At 37.7% G+C, this 15,344-nt stretch overlaps 1 protein-coding gene across 1 annotated transcript in view; it reads left to right on the forward strand.

Moving 5' to 3' along the window:
* etfdh (electron transfer flavoprotein dehydrogenase) overlaps positions 1-15,344 on the forward strand; it is a 39,909-nt gene that overhangs the window by 2,979 nt on the left and 21,586 nt on the right. Inside the window, exons 2-7 of the mRNA XM_020917586.2 lie at positions 172-327; positions 1,641-1,870; positions 4,737-4,818; positions 5,899-6,017; positions 7,755-7,832; positions 9,551-9,697. Coding sequence (XP_020773245.1) covers positions 172-327; positions 1,641-1,870; positions 4,737-4,818; positions 5,899-6,017; positions 7,755-7,832; positions 9,551-9,697 — 812 coding nt within the window. The remainder of the gene's footprint in view (positions 1-171; positions 328-1,640; positions 1,871-4,736; positions 4,819-5,898; positions 6,018-7,754; positions 7,833-9,550; positions 9,698-15,344) is intronic.

The raw sequence follows: 15,344 nt of genomic DNA on the forward strand, positions 1-15,344 counted from the left end.
TGTGTTTAAATCTTTGCTTTTGATTGGATTGTTTTTTGATCCCTCGCTGTTTTTGTTTGTGTTTTTTCTTTCAACTTGATGCTATGTTATTTCAGTTCTGTAAAAACAATGAATATACATTGAAATTATAAAAAAGAAAATGATGAGTTACGGTATCGCATGTTCTCTCAGCCCACAGGTGTGTGCGAGCATGGAGGTCGGTGAAGACAGACCATGTGTGTCCTCAGTTGTACACGGCTCTGCACAGGAGAGCGTGCTCCTCTGTGGCCCCTCGCATCACCACACACTACACTATCCATCCCAGAGACAAGGACCCCCGATGGGAAGGTACAACATTGGATTTGTTTTTTTAGATTCTATGCAGGTAGAGCTTGTGGAAGGGGCTTATAGATAAAAAATAAATAAATAAATAAAACTAGTATGTAACCTATTTGTTAACGTTTCTGTTGCAGCCACTTCCTGTCCTATATTACACAAAGTTGACTCTTGTGAGCTTTAAGCCATGTTAAAATGTGGTTACCTCCTCAAAAACATACGCAAACTTGTGTTTTGTTTCATTCACATTGAGTAACCCTAGTTTATTATTGGTCTGTTTACATCTACAAAGCTCAAAATGCTTTTTTGATGAGCAAACAACATTATGCTGGGGCCCTCTTAAACTGCGTATTGGAGACTGTCTGGCCGTACCTCATTTAAGTGCTCATAACCTTGAGAAATTTCTCAACCAAAATAAAGAAACAAGATGAAACATGTTTAAACTCCACTTTTAACTTTTCTAGTGGAGGGACAGCCACATTCTTGGCTTTATGGAGCTTTTATTGCTTCTTTTGGAACATTCCGCTTTTCTTTTCTCTGTGGAGACAACCAAGCCAAGTTACATGTCAGCTCTGTGGAGAGGTGACCCAGCTGCAGTAAGAAGCTGCATAATGCACCTGTAAGAAGATGAAATATTTATGACATCTAACACAGACAGTAGTGTATAAAAATATTGATGGGTAAAAATCTGGTCATTTTACGCAAATGTTTCTTACAAATTCTTTTGCAGGGGTAGTCTTTTAAATGATTTTTTTCCACTGTGAATTATTACAGCATAATCACTGAAGGTAGACTCAGTTATTTCTCTGAACTGTGCCACACAGTAGGGCTGCATGATTTGGGAAAAAAATATTTAATTGTGATTTTTCTGACAAGAATTGAGATTTTGATTAGATTTGCGAATTATGTTTTAATAGCATCCAAAGTTCACATTTCAAAAGTGTCCAGAAGAACTGACGAAAAACATGTTTTACAAAGTTAAACTACAAGGTTAACAGTGTTTACAGAATAAGACAGAACATTTTGTGTTTGAAGGAAATTATGTTACTGCAAAAGTTGCAGACTTTGTGATTTGCCAATTTGCGTCCGTTCACATTTTGATTTGATTGCAATAATCGGGCGCCCCTAGTAGTGAACTGCCACAGATAATTTCTATATGCGCTGGACAATAATAGTCTGAAAACATGACCGTCCAGCAGTAATAATATGTCAACTTCATATTACATATCATATTGGTGGAATGCTTAAATGTGGACAGTTTTGGATGACTTGCCTTACTGCGTTAAATTTACTGTCTATAAATGCCATGGTTGTATCTCTTCCAGGGGTGGAGATGGAGCGCTTCGCAGATGAGGCAGATGTGGTGATTGTGGGTGGGGGTCCGGCGGGTCTGTCTGCTGCCATCCGCTTGAAGCAACTGGCCCAAGAGCAGGAGAAGGAGCTAAGGGTGTGCCTGGTGGAAAAGGCCTCTCAGATTGGGGCACACACACTGTCAGGGGCGTGTCTAGAACCCAGCGCCCTCACAGAACTCTTCCCCGACTGGAAAGAGAGAGGGGTAAGCGTGCTGCTGTTCAAGTCATGGAACATTTAGTTACACTCTTTTTCATTGCATGTATTCTTCTGCTTGAAAAGATTTTGACAGATTTTGATGATTCTCTCATTTATTAATATTCATATTAGACATTCATGTTTTTTTATCATTTTTTTTGTCAAACTATAATTTCTGTGTCCATTAGAGGAGTTTTGGCCCAGTTCAACATCGCTGCTAGGTAACAGTTTGCCTAGTGTGAACTCATTTCATTTCCAACCAGGAAGTTAAATTTTAAGCCTTTTTTCAAATCTTAAATTGAATGATCTATGTTTTAGTTAAAAAACTCTTTTAGCAAAAAGAGTTGTCCAATTTGTGGAGGTAAGGTTCAGGCATACATTTTCTGTCAGAGGGGTTAGTGTATGGAACAGTCTTAGTGATGATTAAAAAAAAAAAAGTAACACTGTAGAAGCCTTTAAAAAAAGAGTAAAAAGCATGATGTTTTGAAAGATATAGAGCTCTGGAATTAATGAGTTATGCATAAAATTTTGTTTGTTTTAAGTAATATTTTGTCTCATATATACAGTAAGTTGTAAGTGAAATTGTAAATGCAAACTTGCTGTTCATACGATGCCTTTATTTTTTGGAATTCTGTCATTGTTTAAGAGGGTTTAGCATTATAAGTACTTTTTACTTCATCCTAAATCCTTATGGTCATGATCCATGGAGTTTTTGTCTATGTTTGGTTTTTTGTTTTTTGTAGTGCTGCAAAATGACCAAATAAAAACTACTACTACAACAAAACCCAACATTTTACATTTTGGACAGACACTGTGTATATAGATGGATATAGCTAGCCGTTTGTCCACAAATCAAGGCGTGTCATCATTAATAACAGGGGTGTGACGATATCCAAGTCTCCCGATATGATATCGTCATGGTATGAAACTCACGGCACGATATTTATTGCGATATCATTGTAAAGCTCATGATTAGGGATGTAACAATATCCAAATCTCTCGGTACGATATTTTCACGATATACATCTCACTGTACGATACTTATTGTGATATTTTGTGGAGGTTAAACGGCTAAAACTGTTAATGTGCTACTTTTTCCTCTTAAAATGCCTTGACAAGACTTAATCCAAAGAAAGAAAACTTAAAAATGCTTAGAACTGTTATTTCTTCATGTAGTCTGCACTGAAATGTAGCATGGTCTACGTAGTTCTTTGTGTCTTTTTTTTTTTGTTATTGCTGCACCATAACTCTTAATTTAAGCAAAGAAACTTGTAATTCATTATATTTTGATGGTCCACGATATTATTATGAGAACTCTGACAATACGATATCACGATATTTCTGTTATTGTTACACCCCTAATTAATAATGGACCAATTAGGCGCCTTCTTTCCCTGTGGTTAACTCCTGCTGGCATTAGCAACAGGTTTGATTGACAGCTATCATATCTCTTCAAGCGCCCCCTGACAAACCAGCGGTGCGTGCTGGAAGGGCCAAGTACCTCCAAGAACCTTGCCCCAGATCAGCTCTTTAGTTGTGGAACTTGGATGCAGATTCATGGCTGTAACTGCGGCCCTGACTGGCTTTATTTGGCTGCAGCTGAACACGATGGATGAGGCCACACTCCCTCAGTCCACTTACAGTCTGTGATTGTGAACAGAGGACAGATTCAAGAGCAGCTTGCTGTCAGATCCAATTCATTTTTCAATTCATTTCAAGCACTGGGAGAGGCCCAATCACAGTTCTCACCTTTCTTGGACTGAAGTATCTAATCTATACAATATTGATGCTGCAATTCTGGCTAATGCAATAATCTACATCACACAATTGGTGCAAAAAAGATTATAGTTGTAAGCTTAACAACCTCTAGCCTCCCAACACTGCAGTACTTTTTTTGTGTTTGGAATCAATAAAAATGTTTAATAATTAGATGCAGACAGCCAACAGAGGTCTGATTTTGACCCTAAGAGCTGCTTTATAACATAATATACTGTAGCAAAACTAATTTAACCGCCAAGTTTCATTAGACTTTTCTATTATTATTATTTTTTTTTATTATTTTTGACTTGGGAAAACATGCATTGGAAATGTAACATCTCCATGGAGACAAGCAGGTGGCAAACCCTCACCAGAAAAGTTGCACAGTGCACCTTAAAATGTACTTATTTGAGCTTTAAGCCGCTATTGCCGCATCAAAAGCATAACAGGTGTTGTGTTTGTTTCATTCACACATGTTTGGTAGACAGACTAATAATAAAGGGTTACTCAAAGTTCAAAATGCTCTGTTCCACTTTGTGATGTCATGATACCATAGTTTTCAAATTAACAGCTCTTTGACTGAAAATATCCAAATGATTCTATTAAAGGAGTCGAAAGTTTCAAAACACATTGAAGCCCTTTCTGTATTACTACGTGAACAAGCGGTAGTGTTTTCTGTTTGAGAGAAGAACTCATTCTCAATATGCAGGTTTTGTGTAGTAAACGTGTGAAAAAAACAAAACTCTGGATATGTTTTTGATGAGAAAACAGCAATACAATGTAGATCAGAAAATAGCTTATTATTTTTCTGAAATATTAATATGATGATTCTTTACAAAAGGCTTGTGAGGGCGTTCATACAGAATAAGCAGAATTTCTCTCATACCATGCACTTCCTTATTCTCCATGAGATTATATCTGTGACAATACTGTATCTTGAGATTTGGATGTTTAATTTTCACAATCTATTAACCAAAAATCTCATTAAATTTGCTACATATTAACATTTTAGGAAAGGGGAAATGAAACTTTGTTGATTGCAGATGTTTTCTCATTTGGTTGAATAAATCTCATTTATTCATTGTATTAAATGTCATCTTGTTCTCCCCTCACAGGCTCCCCTCCATACTCCAGTGACTGAAGACATTTTCAGCATTTTAACCGAAAAACACAGAATACCTGTTCCCATATTGCCAGGTAATTTCAGCTTTTCAAAACATCCAATTATTTATACTGGTCAGTGAATAGAAAATAACCTGCCATATTTTTGCTAGTAGTTTGAAATATAATAGCCATAATTGAAATATTTGGATTGAGGTCAGACAATTCAAGGCTTTGTTGCGTTCTTATTTAGGCCACCTTAAAAGTAGGTAAATGCATGAGGCATGTGTTATTTAAAATATATATATATATCTAAACATAAATCTATGTATATATACACTGCACACAAAAAAATTGAAGGAACAATTTGAAAACACATCTCGTATGAAAAAAATACGTTTATCTATACAAATATGGACAGGGCAATGTCTTAGGAACAAAAGGATGCCACCTCTTTTAATGGAAATGATCAGCAGGTGCACCAGAGACAACAATGAAACAACCTCTAAAACAGGACTGGTTTTGCATGTGGAGGTCATTACAACTTTCTTCCTCGTGGTCCTTTTTTTGGCTGGTTTTCCACTAGTTAGAAGTTGCACAGATTGTACAACTTCTCCAGGATGCCACATGGAGGAGATTTCAGGAAGATGAAGGGATTGATACAATTAACTGGCCCTAATGATCAACTGACTTAAACCTGAAAACCTCTGGGACATTATGTTTGGGTCCATCAGACACTAACATTTTCCAACTCAGACTGTTCAGGAGCTCAGTGATGCCCTTACATCCTACAAAACACCATCCGTTATCTCATTAGGAACATGCCACAGCGTTGTCAAGCACGTGGGGGCCACACAAGATATTGAGATGCATTTTGAGTTCCAGAAATAAAATTTTTGCAAAATGGACTAGCCTGCTACATCATTATTTCCCTTTGATTATAGGAGCTAAAAATGTAATTTCCATTAAAAGAGGTGGCATCCCATTGTTCCTCAGACATTGCTCTGCCCATATTTGCATAGATATCCAGTAGTCTTTTTTTTTTTTTTTTTTTTTTCACATTGAGATCTGATGTGTTTTCAAAGTGTTCCTTTATTATAATTTTTTTGAGCAGTGTATTATACATATTCAAGACCACAATGATTTTTATAACTTAAACTGCTTTGACTGCTGTAGGGCTGCCCATGAGGAACCATGGTAACTACATCGTGCGCTTGGGCAACCTGGTGCGCTGGCTGGGGGAGCAGGCTGAGGAGCTGGGTGTGGAGATCTACCCTGGATATGCTGCTTCAGAGGTGAGTGTCATTAAACTGTCAAGACTGGTACATTATAGATAAATGGTCTCCACCGGTAATGACTTGATAATTCAAGGCATTTTTATGACACAAGTGCTGGACTATGAAATGCACTATGACAGAAAGTCAGACATAAAAGGATTAAAAATGAACTATTAAATCTCCAGTTACGTGACATTCAACTATCATCAACTATCAGCACCGTCGTATAGTGCAGGCTACAGACAGTTCCTCCTTTTAAATTCACAATGCAAACAAATAAAAACATAATCATCATTGAAAATTCAGCTTAACAGGACCATTTTGTAGCCAGGCTGGTGCGACCTAGTGCCTCCGCTCAATTTCATTTCTCTCCAACAACTAGGTCAGGAATCAAAATACACTGGACAGTTTGCAAAAACCCCGGAAGTGCAAGTTCGGCCACCAGCCAATCAGCAAAGAGTCAAATATTCAGTGTTTGTAACGATTCCCAAGATCGAGGATTTAAAGCCGGAATAAAGAGAATAATTGGTGAATTTCATCAAGGGGAAAGATGTTATTGCCCTTCTTCCTACGGGATTTGAGAAAAGCTTAATATACCAGTTAGCATTGCATACGTCACGACCAAATAGCAGCGATTGGTTAAATGATAAAAAATACCTGCCTACCATCGAGCAAACGAATTCTAAAACTACGAAGTGCAACCGGCTGATGAATTATGCTAACCATTTTGAGCCTTGATTTAAACATTCAGATGATTGCCTATTATACGGTATCTTTGGAAATTATTGATCAATGTGTTTTCATGCCCATAAACAAGAAAGTGCCACTCAGCTTTGACAGACAGTGAGTAGTTCTTAAGAAACATCATTAAATGCTTGTTTCATCTCCAGATGCCTCTCACTGGGGTAATTAAAGTCCTGGCTGTCACTCAGATATACTGTAGTGTATGCTCTGAAAACTAAATGTTATTGTTATAGTTAGCGTTGACATTGTCTCAGTATGTACCTGCTTTATGGCGTGGTTAATACAGACGGCGACAGAACATGGCCGACTGCCAAGGGCTCTTCAGGTAATGGGAGCAGGCGGGCGGTCACATGTTGTTTACAGTTTTGTCCCCGAAGAACTTTTATGAATGAACCATGAAAGTCACCTCTCCAACAGTGTGTCCTTGGGCAGCTCTGACTTCTGGACTAAAAGCTTTTTGCCACCAACTTTAATGGAGGAGTGAAAGAATAATGCAAAGTATGCCTAAAGTAAACTACCAGTCAAAAGTTTGAATAGACATGCTTTTAAGTCCTACATTCTCATTAAAGGCATCAAAACTATGAATGGACACCTATGGAATGGAGCAAACAAAACATCAAAGTAACTCAACTTGTTTTTATTTATTTCTTGGCCCTGAAACGGCACAGCTGTGAAGTGAAAAAACTATTTCAAGTACCTTTTATGAAGCTCACTGAGAGAAAGCCAAGGGTTTGTAGCATTGTCAACAAAGCAAAGGGTGACCACTGGCTACTGGGAGGATTTAAATTTAAAATAAAATAAAACTTTGCTACATGATTCAATATATCTTGCATTATATATTTGATGTCTTCTCTATGTAAAATGTAGAAAATGGTAAACACAGAAAATAAGCACTGAATGAGAGGGTGTGTCCAAACATTTGACTAGTAGTGTACATTAGAGAATCATGTTTTTTTTGGTTTTTTTTAAACCAAATAAGTGAAAACTGTACCCACATGCTATGTGTTTCAGGTTTTGTTTCATGAAGATGGGAGTGTAAAAGGAATTGCTACTAATGATGTGGGCATTGCCAAGGATGGATCACCAAAGGTACACCCAAAACACATACCATAGATGAAATCCTCCAGCTAATGTAGTCCTCCTGACCAAAACTAGCTCAAGATCTAGAGATGGGTCCCACTGTCAGAGTCCTCTTGACAGTTTGCCCCGGTGGCAATGAAGGACAAATTTCCCTACAGGGACAATAAAGTGTAACTTCACATCTGTAAATAATGATTTGTTTACTACTCAGACTTGTCCAAATTTATTTAAAAAGTGTCACGCTACAATGGCAATAACCATAGATTTTTTAAAAGTTTAAAATAGTGGATGACTGCATCTACACCTAGAATAGTTCAGATAAATTAAGTGGAATATTGATAAAAATCTTACAAAACACTTTGTACATCTTATTCTGTTGAAGTGCAAATGACAGGTTTCATGTTTTTCTAAGTATTACTTGCTCTGCTAGTATAGTACCTGTGATAAATATTTATAATAGTTTTACATAATTTAAGTGGCAGTTTGTGGAAAAAAGTCAAAGAAAAGTACAAAAAAGGAAGTAGGTAGAGTTCTAAAACAGAATCTCTCTGCGTATGCCATAAAGATTGAAAAGTCCATCTAAAATGCAGAGACAATTCATGCTCAAAGAACAAATTTTTCTGACAGATTAAACTATGATTTAACAAAATAAAGGTGTTGTTGTCTTTTTTTGTTTAACAACTCTTATCAGGGTTCTCATGATCATGGAAATCCTGGAAAAGTCATGGAAATTGAAAATGTCATTTTCAAGGGCTGGAAAAGTAATGGAATTTTAGTATCTCTTTCATGTAACTACAGTATTCTGTTAAGTTATCATTAGGCTATTATGATTATTTCCGAACGTATGCACTTTTTGTTTAAAAGAGACGACATTAAATGCACTGACAGTATTTTGAATGCTAAAAAACTATAATCCCAAACCGTAAAGTCAGTGGAAAGGGTTAGCATTTCATATTTAGCTCTAAAAGTATGATCAATTCTACACATGTAGGTTAAGTCATGGAAAATTCAGTTTAGGTTATGAAAAAGTTTTGAAATTTTGTCAGTGAAAAAGAGTGGGAACCCTGTATTATGTAATTTAGACAGAAATTAGCCATTGTTAAAGGTGCACTATGCAACTTTTTGGTTGGGAGTCCATCACCTTTTTGTTTCTATGGATATATTATTGCTCTTCCTGCAATGTTCCACAGTATGACACTAAACAGCTCTACCTTACATTAAATTATTAAATTATGGGTGGTATTATATCTTAAAAATACCTACAGAAACAGGCATTCAGACTGTGAGCGGAGTCGCCCCTCCACAGCTCTGACCTGTAACTCTGTCGGGTTTGGTCTCCATGAAGATAGAAAGGTTTAATATTATACTGTGAAACTTACCAGATGAAGCAATAACATCTCCATGGAGAAAAGCATTTGACGGACTCTCCACCAGAAAAGTTACACAATGCACCTTTAACATTATGGTTGCTAGAACGGAAATTACTTCTACGTATGTCATATCCTCTGCCCATGTCCAACCACGAAGTAAAATAATATATTTTAGAACCAGAATTAAAAAACTAAGCAACATTTTTAGTAAAATCTCAAAAATAATGATGTTTTATTGATAAGATACTCTTAACCTGTCAAATATACTCCAACTGATTTTTGGGTTTCTTATTATTATTTCTGAAAAGGGTTGATTTGAGTATGACTGTATGACGCCTCCTCCTCTTCTTGCTCCAGGATGTTTTCGAGCGAGGGATGGAGCTGCATGCTAAAGTCACCATTTTCGGAGAGGGCTGTCACGGACACTTGGCCAAACAACTGTACCAGAAGTTTAACCTGCGAGAGAACTGTGAGCCGCAGACTTACGCCATCGGTCTGAAGGAGGTAAGAATGCACGGACCGCATAAGGTTAGAAAGTTTTCTATGCATTGCCAGTTCATACAAGAAACTCTTTTCAAATCTGCTCAGGGTGGTAGATTTTCTTTCTTTTCATGTAGTAAAGAAACTCATTTACTTGTGCCCCAGTGCAGATATGTTGCCAAAAAACAGCTCTTAGGTCAAAATCAGACTGTTGTATAATGTCTGAATCTAATTATAAAGCGCTTTTATCGGCTGCAAACTGGAAGTAAGACTGTTAGTATTAGGTATTGTATTCAATCTGGGCATTTTTAGACATGCTCCTTGGATCAGATTAAAGACTGCCATACACTACAGTCTTAAACAAACTTAAAGTGTGCACCAAAAAATCGTATGAGGTTTTAAATTTTACGATCCTCAGACTCCAAAGGCTGCCTGTCTAAACAAAACAACTCACTTTGCACTTTTACTTTGGATGCAAGTCAAAACTGTTGTTATTATTTGTGAAGAAGTGGTGCAGTGGAGAAGTTCAGATAAATGCTTTTAATGGACAGAAGACTGGTGATAAACTACACAGGAATTCTAATTAAATAGACAATATGGATGAGAATGTTGCAGTTTAGACTTGACAACTTAACAACGCGAGGTGAGTAACAAAGACGTCCAATTATCTGCCTGAGTTTGTATCTCATGCCTCTGTGTGTCTGTCATTTATTCATTCAGTAGAGCAGCTCAGATTCGCACATAAACCACGCACATAAGCAGAGCAGCGGTTTCAAAACTGCATACAAAGATCCAAGTTTGGTCATGTCTCCCTGAAATCGGGAAGAAGAAAATAAGTATTTAAATTGGACTTAAACACAGACTGAGGAGGCTCTAAAGCAGTTTAAACATTATTAATGACAGAGATAGTATTTGTTTTACCTCTCCGATGTCATCACGTAGCTTTAGGAGTGAAAAACAAACTCTGGACAGATCTGGCAGCAGAGGGACAGGAATGACTTGTTTATGCATATTAGGCTGCATTCAGACTGCAGCCTGGAGTGACCCAAATCCAATTTTTTTCACCCCTATGCGACCTGTATCTGATCTTTTAATGACAGTTTGAACGACACAGATCCGATTTTTTTCAAATGTGACCCAGGCCACTTGCATATGTGCTCCTAAAACCGATACATATTAAATCTTTTGACATACGACTTCAGTGTGAACGGCCAGACATTCATCCCACCTACACATCAAGCTTGTCAAGTCAATGGAGGGAAAGCGAGGTTAGTGAGTTCATTATCATTTGGAGGGATCGCTGTATTCAGGCCAAATTGGAGGGGCCTTATCAGAAACGGGCAGTTTTTGAAATGATTGCCAAAGAAATGGTCGAGCGCGGCTACAGGTGATCCTGGCTCCAATAACAACGAAAAATTAAGAGCCTGTGAGCCAAATACAAGGAAACTAAAGACTCAAACAAATGAAGCAGCCGTGGACATGTAACCTGTCCATTTTATGAAGAACTGGGCCGTATTTTGGGACACAAGCCCAACGTTTAGGCAATTTCCATTCCACACTGAGAACACTTGCTGCTTGTGATGTCATTGTGTTTTCCAATGCACATGTGGGACACTTTTGGGGCGTTTAAAGTTCACTCTGGAGATCACATACAAGTGAATGACCTCACCAAAAAATCAGATTTTGCAAAAAAATTTGAATTGAGCATTAAGCCTTGCAGCCTTGTTTGAACGTAGCATAAAGTATACATGTGGTTTGGGCTGGCTTCTCTAAAGACCTCAAACACATAGTCTAAATAAAATGGGGGAAAAAACACTGCCTTTAGGCTAAAACATCACTTAATGTCTCTGTCTCAGTGAGTGTAAATATGCCTTGACAGCAAAACTCTACGCTGGTCTCTGAGAGTTATGAAAAATGCTTATAAACTCATAGTGACGGCAAGCTCAGAACGAATTAGAAATAGTTCATTTTAAACAGTTTGCAGTGGTCCAAAGTTATTTTCACTTTCCTGTTTTTTGTGTTTTTATAAATAAAGCACAGCACCTTTATTAAAAAGCGCCTAAAAGTAATTAATCATATCTTGTATCCAAAAATAGATTTATAGATTTTATTTTCTGATCTCTTTACAAAGTGAGTATTAAACCATATAGTTCTTTTCTCTCTTTCTCCAATTAAGTAATTATGAATTTTGTATTTAAAAGTTTGTTTGTATAGTTGGCCATTTGAGGTAAAGAAACATTTGTTGAACAGATGTGACATTGATTTATAAAAGACATTTCTATAATACATTTTTCACATTTATTTGTTTTAAATTTGGTATTAACCAAAGCATAGAACAAGACCACTAAATACAGAGACAGCTGTGCAGTGTCTGTGCTGTGCTTTAGAAGAAAAGACACCAGCTGGGAGCTTTTCTCTTTATTGATGGGATAAAATTAAATAATTAGTACATTATTACCCAAAGAAGGGATTAATTGCTATGAATGATAGTTAATAGTGCAAATTTTGTAAGTCCTTTCAAGTGTATGCTATTAAGAACCTAATTACAGTGTCTTAAGAAAAAAGATTTCTCAATTGCAACATTACCAAGTAAATTAAAGGGGCACAATGTTAACTTTTCTGATAAAAGGATGCGCCACCCACTTGTCTCCATGGACTCAACCACCAGGCTAAGTTACAGGTCTTCTATTTCATTTATTCATTTATGCACAAAATGGGGTCTAAATGTTACGGCTGTGCAAAAATCTATAGATCGATGACAAGGCATGCTTGTTTAATCGACAGGTCTACAGCCAATCGTGTGGCAGTGAGTTCTCTTGGCCGCTGACGAGGATTTAGACTCTTGTTTAGGAAAAAGCGCCTGAGCCACAGCACGTTCCTTTACGCCTCCGTACGTGGTCACAAGTTTTAACTTAAATCTGCTCAATTTCACTAAAAGTCCAGTCTCTTTCCCTTCACGTGTCTGCGTCTGCGTCTGCGTCTGAGTGGGCGTCTGCGTCTGCGTTTGCATCTGCATCTGCGTGGGCATCTGTGTGTGCAATGCCATGTGTCCCGCTCCTCGCCTTCCTCTCTGATCCGACCACAGCTCTTTCTCTCCTCTGGGGCTTATCATTAGAATCTAAATTATGGAAACAACTATTTTCTCACCATTTATGAATGAAACTTAAGACCTCATTTATCCCATGGACATCGCACGTGTTTCTGATGATAGAGGTAACTCGCGTCTACATGTGTTTCTGCTGCTAACGAGCACAACACAAACTAATTCCTGCTTTGTGTGGAGGTGGATTTTTCCAGAATTACACACCCTGACACCCTGCCTTTTATGCCTGAAGTCCACGTCTATATTTTTAATAAGATGGAATAAGATCTAATAAAAAATCGAGATGATCAATATGGGGGTAAAAAAATTGTTATTCTTTTTTTTCCCCCATATCGCCCAGCCCTAGTTACATACTATAAAAAGACATCTTGACCTGGAATTGTGTGGTCCTGTTTGTAAACTCTGAAGCGATCTGCGCTCAAGAGAGGAGAGAAGGAGCCAGTCTGATGAAGGTTGTGTTTACTGTATGATTGATAGATCCCTTTTACTTTATATTTCCAAGAAAGATCTCACCAAATCACAGCTGTCTGTGGAAAATAAACACAGTGGTTTGTATTCATTGTATTCATTTTTTGGTATTTCAGAGCCTTTCACACTTAATGTACATGCACCAGAGAATTTTAGTTTTCTTTTAGTCAGAGTTCCACATACGTACCCCTGTGGAGAAGTGCTGCTGGTCACTGTAAATAAGTATGTTTTTTGGTTTTAAAGGTTGTATGGAGGATTTTTTTTTGTTTCAAACTGTCAGTGAAAGATTAAAATACCATTACAGAGCCGCAGCAACTTTGTAATTATGATGACCAAAAAAAAAAAGAACGAAAATCTATCAACTGTGGACATGTTGAGGCCAGATAAACATCAACCAATAGAAAACGAGGCTCCCTCATTTTCTATTGGCTGTTAGGTTGTGAGTCAAACTCCCTAGTGTAACTGACTCATCGGAGCATGGGGATTACGTGGTTTACGCAGCAGTTCTTAGAGGCTTTTTCGAACTGTCGCTTCCTCGCATTTTGCACAAAGTTGTTTTTGAGGTCGCTGAAAGAAGAAGAGAAGTGGAAAGGAGCAAAGTCAAACTGAGGTGATTCTTGAAGATCTCATCCAGCGATGGCGCAACCGAAGCAGACGAAGCGTCTAAAAACTGACGTGTCGGTCGCTGAATTACTTCTAGACAGGTCACTTCAACAGTAATTCTGAACGCACACAAGGACTGTCGCTTTATTTCTCTTCCCTTAAAAAAATCCTCTATACAACCTTTAAGGTATTTTTGAGCAACACCTGTAATTGAACAAGTAAAAGATCAGTTTTATTTTCGGAACATGAAAGGCAAAGCAATATCATCTCCATATTTTAGCTTTATTGCAGTATATACTTTAGTGTGTGTGAGTGAGAGATCTTTATTGATACTGAAGAAAATTGAAGTTTTGCTGCAGTGAACTGTTACAGGTTTCAAGCAACATTTCCACAGCGTGTCACAGTTGCTTTTGTGTCTCAGTGCAGTTTAACAGGAGGACTGGTCAGGGAGGGTGAGCAGGTCTGTGTCAGGGCAGTTTGAGGAGAGGAAGAGCCAAAGGTGTCCATCTGTGTCCTGCAGCATCACAGCAGTTGGTAATGAAATGGTTCATTCCCTCAAAATTTCCTCTGGAAGGTCTTCTGCAACATTTGCTGCCACATATGGTTTAAAAAAGCCTGTAGCATCTCAAGTGTCCAAGAGCTACGACCTCAGCTAGCCTCTTGCACAGTCTCCATGGCAAAAGTTAATTTCATTTGTGGTGTGAATATGCTGGAAAAATGTTAAATATATCTTGATATGCCTTACTTGCACCCAAATAGACCTATTGTATACTGAAATCTACATTAATTACCTGGTCCCCGAAGGGTTGACCAGGTTTTGTATTTAGCCTGTGTGTCTGTGTGTCTGTCCACCCTCGATAATTCCGGCATTTATGGACCGATTGTCACCAAATTTGATACGTGGGTCAAGGCCCCGTTGCCACATGGGTCAAATGAAAGGTCTTGGCAATTTCTGCAATTTCTGAACCATCTGCAGGCTAAAATATTCACCCAATCATCACACAAGTTGGCACACACATAGCTGGGGTACACTGGATGTTACAGGTTGAAACTGGCCTAGGTCACTGGAAGATCAAGGTAACCAAGGTCAAATATGCATTTTTGGTCATAACTCCGCAAAGGATCAAGCTAGAGGAACGGGAGTGGTCTCAAAATCTCTGAAAAATTATCTATTTATAATTCTATGCATTTGTATAGTAAAATAGTTTTCGAGATAATCACTAATTTTAACAGTTCCTTTCTCTTTTAGTGTGTGTCGTTAAAACTGGAACGAAGATAATTTCCATTGTTTCTTTTTCTGGTGATAAACAACACACTGATCTACAGTCACACAACTAACATATACAGAACTCATGAAAAATTAAATTTTGGTTACATGCTAGTAAACACAGACATTCTCATGTATGACCAATATCACACAAATATTCATGGGCACTGTTCAGCTACACACATTGCATTGTGGATATAACGATCATGTAATATGGGCTGGGCTCCTCA

The sequence above is a fragment of the Boleophthalmus pectinirostris genome, unplaced genomic scaffold (genome assembly GCF_026225935.1).
Source record: "Boleophthalmus pectinirostris isolate CB_2022bp ecotype Guang Dong unplaced genomic scaffold, ASM2622593v1 HiC_scaffold_23, whole genome shotgun sequence".
Lineage (NCBI taxonomy): Eukaryota > Metazoa > Chordata > Actinopteri > Gobiiformes > Gobiidae > Boleophthalmus > Boleophthalmus pectinirostris.